This window comes from Cynara cardunculus, assembly GCF_001531365.2.
Source record: "Cynara cardunculus var. scolymus isolate 2C chromosome LG 13, CcrdV1, whole genome shotgun sequence".
Classification (NCBI taxonomy): domain Eukaryota; kingdom Viridiplantae; phylum Streptophyta; class Magnoliopsida; order Asterales; family Asteraceae; genus Cynara; species Cynara cardunculus.
In genome coordinates, this window is record NC_037540.1 from 38,944,675 (window position 1) to 38,954,183 (window position 9,509).

Genomic DNA, 9,509 nt, shown 5'->3' on the forward strand with positions numbered 1-9,509 from the left:
CCGTCGATTTATATATGGTTTTGAGCTAAAAACAAGTTTATTCTCTTATACTTTTTTGCTGGATGTCTAAATGGAAATAGGAATATATACAGATATTTTTCATTTTAAAGAATATACAAATTCAGTCCTTCATCATATATACTAATTTTCACCTTTAAAACTCTCAAATCAGTATTTGAAAATATGTTCGGTATGTGGCGGAGGTTGAATAGGATTAGACGAGACAAGATAGGACAAGACAGACGAAAATGAGACAGACTGCTAAAAGAATTGTATAAAATTTTAATTTGACACGGGTAATTTAATAATTTATCCGTCAATTTTGATGGGATAAAAAAATTATATTTTATAGTGGAAAAATCCCGAAAACAGGGTCGGAATTGGGCCGGGCCCAGATGAACCCGAACCAACCGGTGAAATTCGCCTGTCGGTCTCCCTAGAGTCATACCTCGCCCACGCCGTCGAGGCTCTCGCCGGTTACTCCCTGAAGTAGACGCCGCCCTTACGAATCCTTTCTGCTGCTGCCTTCCGACCGCCGCTGGTGGCCTACTGCCGTCACTGAAAGTCGATCACTCCATTCTGTTCCTGTACTCATCTCTCTCTATCTGCACATTTACATTTATGTTTAGATTTCTACTCCTCGAATTTCGTATTTATTAAATGCAAAAAATGCAATGAAGTGATTAATTGAAAGTAGGCACTGGGCACTTCCTTCAGCACGCTCAATCACAACTTCAAAACTTTAATTAGACATGTGTATGTTATATGTGCTTTTAATTTCATGAAATCACGGAAGTATTTAAGAAGATTTGTCTCAATTGGAGATAGGCAGTTGAATGAAGTAAGTTTGATCGGGAATCTCGTAACTGTTTCAAAAGGAAAAAGAGGAGTTAGGGTTGAAATTCTATTGTAAACTAGAATTCAAAGCAATAAACTCTTTAACGATTGAAATTGAAAATCTGAATTGCATGAATACTTGGAAGCATAAGGCTAACACACAGTCGAAGCTAATCACATTATTTTGAATACACAGAACACTTGTGACCATCTGGGCTAACAGAAGGCTACAGAATCACTGCAAGTTAGTGTATGCAAAGCATGCAATATAACAGTTTTGGAGTCCAGATACAAATCCTTCAATTGAAGTAAAATTTACTGGAAGATACGGGTTTGTGTAGTATATGCATGATGAAAAATTATTTTTATTTTGAAGAATATAACTAGTGGTAGTAGATGAACAAAAAATGGTTTTAGAACAATCTATATATATTTGGATCACAGATCGTAACTAAATTTCACAGCTGCAGAAAGTAATGGCTTTCTTTATCTGTTTGTTTTTTGGAGTGCAGAAAGTAAGATTTTTCTAATGGAATTTATCTGTTTCTTTCTTTGGATTGAAGAGAATTCACAGAGGCGTTTTGCGTTTGCCATCTTCCTCCCTTGCTCGAATTGCGGATTCACCATCTCCTTCTCTAAAATCTCCCTCCCTTTGCAATCAGGTACAATGATTCTCATCATCTCAACTGATAATGGGTTGATTTCTTCTATATTTTTAGACTTGTAGTTCACGGTTTCTTTTTGTTCTTCTAATTTTTTCAGTTTAGGCTTATGCTGTAATGGGTTGAAATAAATTTATGGTTCCAAGATAAACATACACATTCTTTGATAATCAAAAGCTCCTCTTATGCTTATGCGGTGCATTACTATAGTTAAAATTCACCTGTGAAGTTGTAAAGCCCCTGAATTTTTTCAATAGTAAATTCATAGCTTAATTTCATTCCAAAAATGTTCCATTATAAAACACACAGCAGATTGTTAGTCTTAAAATCTTAAATAGAGATCTTGTTGAGATATCAGTGCTTTTAATTGAACAATTAAGCCTCATTTTTATGCATTTCATAAAGTATAGTTCTTGAATATGTTGTTGCAAAAGTATTTGTGTATGCTAATTCATGAATTTTCATCTTAGTAATACACTAATATATGAACCTTATCTGCAATTACTACGCTTCCTAATTTCCGAACTCTTGTCACTTTTTTTGACAAATGAAAATACATCGTCATTAGTTAATGGAAGTTGAATCTTTTCATTATTACAGAAAATTTATTCAAGCAATATGGCCTCATCCTTGGAGATTACAGCTGCAGAGTTCTTACAGGTATGTGCCACTTTGCTGTTCTTTTGATTTTCTTGAAGTGTATTAATTGGTGTGAGATCACTAGTAATATGTGTAAGTTTTTTTTTATCGAAATTCCAGGGTTCAAGTCATCATAAGTTTTTCTTGCCAAGAGCTTTACCAAAGAGTAGAAGTTCCCATTTTCTTTTTCGTTCATCTCAACGCAAAAGAAACGATTCGTTGAGAATATCCAACCAAGGTGTTCGACGAAATGCTTCTAAGAAAGTCAAGGCTGTGGTATCAGTAGATGCACAAGAGTTGGGAAATGTAGACAAGTCTGCTGCTGAACAAGTGATCCATTTTTATAGAACTCCCTTGATTCAAGAAAGTGCGAGTGAGGAGTTACTGAAGTCGGTTCAGACCAAGATATCCGATCAAATCGTGGGTCTGAAAACAGAACAATGTTTTAATATCGGGGTTAATGGGAATTTGTCGAATCAAAAGCTTTCAGTGCTTAAATGGCTTTTACGTGAGACCTACGAGCCTGATAATTTAGGGGGTGAAAGCTTTATCGCTAAAGAAAAGAAAGAAGGGTTCAACACAGTGGTAGTTGAAGTTGGACCAAGATTGTCTTTCACTACAGCATGGTCTGCGAATGCTGTTTCCATATGTCAGGCTTGTGGTTTATCAGAAGTAAACAGATTTGAACGATCAAGAAGATATCTTCTGTTTGTTAAAGCCGAAAGTGTACCGCTTTTAGATAGTCAAATTGATGAGTTTGCAGCAATGGTGCACGATAGAATGACCGAATGTGTTTATCCCAAGAAACTTGTTTCCTTCAAAACAAGTATAGTTCCTGAAGAAGTGTATTACGTCCCCGTTATGGAAAAGGGGCGGAAAGCATTGGAGGAGATTAACCAAGAATTGGGGTTGGCTTTCGATGAACAAGATCTACAGTACTACACTAAACTWTTCAAGAACGATATYCARCGGGACCCTACAAATGTYGARCTCTTTGATATTGCACAATCGAACAGCGAGCACAGCCGACACTGGTTTTTCACTGGAAAGATTGTTATAGATGGTCAACCGATGAATCGGACTCTAATGCAGATCGTAAAGAGCACTTTGCAGGCGAATCCTAACAATTCTGTAATTGGGTTCAARGAYAATTCCAGTGCAATCAAAGGGTTTYTGGTGAAACAGTTGCGCCCTGTCRAGCCCGGTTGTACATCTCCGTTAAGCCTGAGTAATCGTGATCTTGATATTCTGTTTACAGCCGAGACCCACAATTTCCCGTGTGCGGTTGCACCTTACCCTGGTGCAGAAACTGGTGCCGGAGGTCGAATAAGGGATACACACGCAACGGGAAGAGGGTCTTATGTTGTTGCGTCTACGGCTGGTTATTGTGTCGGAAATCTTAACATCGAGGGTTCGTATGCTCCATGGGAAGATGCATCTTTTGAATATCCATCAAACTTGGCTTCTCCACTGCAAATACTTATTGATGCYAGCAATGGTGCRTCAGATTATGGGAACAAATTTGGGGAGCCATTGATTCAGGGGTACACAAGAGCGTTTGGAATGAGACTCCCGAGTGGGGAGAGACGGGAATGGTTGAAGCCAATCATGTTTAGTGCTGGAATTGGGCAAATCGATCACACCCATATCACAAAAGGGGAACCTGAAATCGGGATGCTGGTCGTAAAGATCGGTGGTCCAGCTTATCGAATTGGAATGGGAGGTGGTGCAGCTTCGAGCATGGTTAGTGGTCAGAATGATGCAGAGCTCGATTTTAACGCTGTACAGCGTGGAGATGCGGAGATGGCGCAGAAATTGTATCGAGTTGTGCGTGCTTGCATTGAAATGGGCAAGGATAATCCGATTATAAGTATACACGATCAGGGTGCAGGTGGTAACTGTAATGTTGTTAAAGAAATTATCCACCCAAAAGGTGCTACAATCGATATCAGGGCTATTGTGGTCGGTGACCACACAATGTCCGTTTTGGAGATATGGGGTGCAGAATATCAGGAGCAGGATGCGATTTTGGTGAATGCCAAAAGCCGGGAACTACTGGAATCTATCTGTAAACGAGAAAGGGTGTCYATGGCTGTTATTGGAACTATAAGTGGTGAAGGGTTTGTGCGCTTAATTGACAGCCACGCTATCGAAAAACCACCTGCGGTTGATCTTGAGCTCGAAAAAGTTCTTGGAGACATGCCTCAGAAAACATTCGAGTTTCATCGTGTTAAAGATGCACGAGAACCACTTGATATTGCTCCCGGGATTACATTGATGGATTCTCTCAAGAGGGTATTACGACTTCCATCAATCTGTTCGAAACGCTTCTTGACAACTAAAGTCGATAGGTGCGTAACAGGTCTCGTGGCACAGCAACAAACCGTGGGCCCGTTGCAGATTACTCTTGCTGACGTGGCGGTTATTGCGCAAACGTATACCGATTATACCGGAGGTGCGTGTGCCATCGGGGAGCAACCAAACAAAGGTTTGCTGGATCCAAAGGCAATGGCTCGTTTAGCGGTTGGAGAAGCACTTACAAATCTTGTGTGGGCGAAAATTACTTCTTTGAGTGATGTCAAAGCAAGTGGGAACTGGATGTATGCCGCCAAACTTGACGGTGAAGGGGCAGCAATGTATGATGCTGCCATTGCTCTTTCGGAAGCTATGGTGGAACTTGGTATCGCCATTGATGGCGGGAAAGACAGTCTTTCAATGGCCGCACGGGCAGGTGGAGAAGTGGTTAAGGCTCCCGGGAATCTTGTTATTAGTGCGTATGCTACTTGTTCGGATATTACGAAAACTGTGACCCCTGATTTGAAGCTTAAAGATGAAGGCATACTGCTTCATATTGATTTGGCAAAAGGAAAGCGTCGCTTAGGTGGTTCGGCTCTTGCTCAGGTACTTTTTTGCAGGGTTATTTAGCTTCAAGACCCAGTGATTGATGTGTTTTTAAATGTATGACCTTCTGACAGAGTTAATAACGACTTTGCTTTAACATAAAAATGTCTCTTTTTAACACAATAAAACCTCAAAATCTGTCAGAAAGGTCATTCAGCTAATGGTTCCAACTATTACTAAACCATGGTATGTTTACCATCGCACAGGTGTTTGACCAAATTGGGGATGAATGTCCCGATGTCGATGATGTTGGTTACCTAAAAACAGTTTTCGAGGTGGTTCAAGATCTTCTAACCGATGAGTTGATCTCGTCTGGTCATGATATCAGTGACGGTGGGCTTATTGTCAGTGTTCTTGAGATGGCTTTTGCCGGAAACTGTGGTGCTCAGATCAGTTTGAATTCACAAGGAAAGAGTGTATTCGAAACATTATTCGCGGAAGAACTCGGGCTTATTCTCGAGATTAGCAAGGCAAACCTGGATACGGTGGCAACGATTCTCGGGAATCGTGGAGTTTCGGCGGAGATCATAGGACAAGTGACAACTGAACCAATAATTGGATTAAACATCGATGGGATAACTCATTTAGATGAGAAAATGACCGATCTTAGAGACATTTGGGAAGAAACCAGTTTCCATCTTGAAAAATTCCAACGATTGGCGTCTTCTGTGACCGCCGAGAAGGAAGGATTGAAAAATCGGCGCGAACCATCATGGCAGTTGGCGTTCACTCCGACATTCACCCAGAAGAAATACATGAATGCCATCACGAAACCGAAAGTGGCGGTGATTCGAGAGGAGGGGAGCAACGGTGACCGAGAGATGTCCGCCGCATTATTCGCTTCTGGTTTCGAACCGTGGGACGTCAGTATGTCGGACCTTCTTACCGGGTCCATCTCGTTGTCCGATTTTCACGGAATCGTGTTCGTGGGCGGTTTTAGTTATGCTGATGTGCTCGATTCTGCAAAAGGCTGGGCCGCTTCTATACGGTTTAACCAGCCGCTTTTAAATCAGTTTCACAAGTTCTACAACCGTGAAAACACCTTTAGTCTCGGCGTTTGCAACGGGTGCCAACTCATGGCTCTATTAGGTTGGATCCCCGGCCCTCAAATCGGTGGAGCCATGGCCAACAGTGGTGACACGTCACAGCCCAGATTCGTGCACAACCAGTCAGGCCGGTTCGAATGCCGGTTCACGGGGGTAACCATAAAAGAATCTCCAGCCATAATGCTCAAAGGGATGGAAGGTAGCACATTGGGTGTTTGGGCAGCACATGGAGAAGGAAAAGCTTACTTTCCGGATAACAGGGTTCTGGATGGGATCTTATCTTCGGATTTGGCTCCGGTGAGATATTGTGATGATGACGGGAAACCGACAGAAACATACCCGTTTAATCCGAACGGTTCTCCGCTAGGCGTGGCGGCAATTTGCTCGGCAGACGGGCGGCATCTGGCGATGATGCCGCACCCGGAGCGGTGTTTTWTGATGTGGCAATTCCCGTGGTACCCGAAGCATTGGGATGTGGAAAAGAAAGGACCGAGCCCGTGGTTGAAGATGTTCCAGAATGCTCGAGAATGGTGTTCTTGAGAGGTTAGTTTTCTCGTTGATATAAGATTGGTGAAGAGTGTTGATCTTTGAAGGATTTAGGGTTCTTATTTGCGATGAATAAATGGATGATTACTGAACTGCAAGTAAGGTTTCATTTTTGTGTTTATGATATAAATATATATCATAGGTTGAGAACTATGAGACTCAGTAACCGTGTTTTGTTTTACAACTTTCATGAAGGGTTGAAAAGCCAATTATGACTCTAAGTGGTTTGAAACAGTGTGTTTTTGGAGCTGTTTGCACTGTATTCGGGATTAATCTGTTGTTTTGTAAAATTCGTATAAAATATATGGATAATCTAAATGAGGTGGATGGATTCATATGTCAAAGGTAATATTAATTTAATATATAAATGTGATCATCGACTCATTTAACTAACTTCAATAAGTTTTAAAAAAGTATTGTCATCGCGCAACACACGATATCAAACACTTGGTATATATATATATATATATATAATATTCAACCAACTTACAATCTTTTTTGTCATTATTAGAAAAACGAACTAAAGACATAGAATAGATGAACATCTTCATGTGATTATATCTTTACAACAGTAAAAAAAAAGAAGGTATTATAACACATAAAGATGGTGCCTGATTGGTTGAGTTTGGCTCTAAAGATCAAAAATGTCAGGAGGTTGTAGGTTTAAATCTAAGGAGAAACAAAAATCCTCTTGTAGCCACAGAGGTTCAAATGTGGTGACTCCGGACTCCTTGCAAAGTAGGTGGTTGCCCTGGGGTTAGTCGCCTCGCAAAACGGGTTGAATATCCAGGTTAATAAAAAAAGGTCTTATAATCAATTTTCTCCTTTTTATTATAATCTTTCCCAACCAATCTTTATATCTTATTGTATAAACATATTTACACCCTATAAACTTTCTTCCAAAAGGAATATCGATAACAATCTTCGATGCTAAAATAAAAGTTAAGAATGTCACTATTTTAAGGACCTAACAACCTCTCTAGAAATGAATATCCTGGTATGGTTTTTATTGTTGAATAAAATGACGAGAAAGAGAAGGCAATAATGAAGAACGCAATATAGAAGTTGTATTGTCGGATAAAATGATGGGGGAGAGAGATCAGTAGTGGCGACGAAAACGAGGAGTGATGAGGGAGCAAGAGAGTAGCAACGACGGGTTAAAGAGTTATAAGTTAACAAGTCAAGTAAGAACTGGAAGTCGGCATATCCCAATCCTCCAGCTCTCAAGCAGTTCAGAAGATTCATCTCTCTTAGAAATTAGAAATAGAAAATGGCAAAAGACGGTATAAAACTAAAAGTATAAAAGTTTAGGGTGTTTGTTGCACGATAGAAATTATAACATTAATTAATTAGTTGACAATTAACTGTATATATACATAGGGATTTTCAAAAATCATTCCTACAAATCATACAAACCAATCAATTGAGAAAATTATGAAAATAATGAAGATTCATTTATTATGATTTGGATATTTATGAAAGATAATTACAGTTCATTAATTATGATTTAACAATATATATATATATATATATATATATATATATAAAGAAAACCCAAGAGGTATTGAGGTGACATCATGAGAATTAAGTATTGAGGTGTTTGGTGAATTGTGGTTGAGTTTGAAATATCCCACATTGGTGAGAAATTAGAAGATTGAGATAATGATGTGTGTATAAGAATGAATATGAGATTTATTCTGTCAACACATGGGGCCTATTTTTGTAAGACAAATCTTATTATATAAAAATAAAAATGAATTGTGTTTATAATTATCTATATATATATATATATATATATATATATGTATATATATATATATGTATATATATATATATATAATAAAAGAAGTACCAAGAGGTGTTGAGGTGATAACATGAGAATTGAGTATTTAGATGTTGATGAAAAGGCAAAGTAGGTTGCTGGGAAAGTCTCCTCCTGCTCGTAAACCTATAGTACACCACCACTGATAAAACACCATAATATCTTCAAAAAAGTATCAAAATGTAGTTATATAAGCTATCACTTTTGCAATTAAAGATCGTCTCATTGAAGGGAAAAGTGAGAGTATCAAAACCCCCAATTCCTATAGAAGATAGGTTAGTGGAAGGTAGGCGCCTTCATGCTGAAAGAAGGGAGAGCCCCTTTCCTGTTGTTGTCTCTAATTAAACCACAACAACCTTTCCTTTGATAGTCGACAAGCTTGATTTCGTTGCAAATTGAGCAGCAAACGGTGTCCCTCTTCTTGTACCCTTCTACATACATATCCCCACCCGACCAGATACATACATACTTTTTCATGCCTTCACTAGGAATGATTGACCTTCGGATTCAAATAATAGCACATAATGCATCTGGCGCGAGATGATAAAGAGAGAGCTCCGTCTATCGATATATATATATATATATTAAAGGTCAATCCAAGAGGTATTGAGGTGACATCATGAGAATTGAGTATTGACGTGTTGGTGAATTGTGATTGAGTTTGAGATATCCCACAATGGTGAGAAGTTGAAAGATTGGGATTGAGATGTGTGTATAAGAAAGAATATGAGATTCATTGTGTCAACTCAAGGGGTTTGACTTATAAAGTTATCTTATTTGGATGACCCTATTTTTGCAAAACAAATCTTGTTATATAAAAACAAAAATGAAATTGTATTTATAATCATATATACAAAATAAAAGAAATATCAAAAGGTATTGAGGTGATAACATGTGAATTGAGTATTTAGATATTGGTGAAAGGGTAAAAGATTGGAATAAAGAGGTGCATATAAATAAGAATGATTAGATTCATTGTTTCAACTCATGAGGCTTGACTCATCAATCATCAATATATATATATATATATATATATATATATATATATATATATAA

At 38.6% G+C, this 9,509-nt stretch overlaps 1 protein-coding gene across 1 annotated transcript; it reads left to right on the forward strand.

Annotated features, from left to right (window-relative positions):
• The first annotated feature begins 474 nt into the window (after window positions 1–474).
• Window positions 475–6,720, forward strand: LOC112526090 (probable phosphoribosylformylglycinamidine synthase, chloroplastic/mitochondrial). Its single transcript, XM_025136479.1, has 5 exons — window positions 475–587; window positions 1,401–1,499; window positions 2,100–2,159; window positions 2,259–5,039; window positions 5,246–6,720. The coding sequence occupies exons 3-5, from the start codon at window positions 2,118–2,120 to the stop codon at window positions 6,623–6,625; spliced, it is 4,203 nt and encodes a 1,400-aa protein (XP_024992247.1). The 5' UTR covers window positions 475–587; window positions 1,401–1,499; window positions 2,100–2,117; the 3' UTR covers window positions 6,626–6,720.
• Window positions 6,721–9,509: the final 2,789 nt, after the last annotated feature.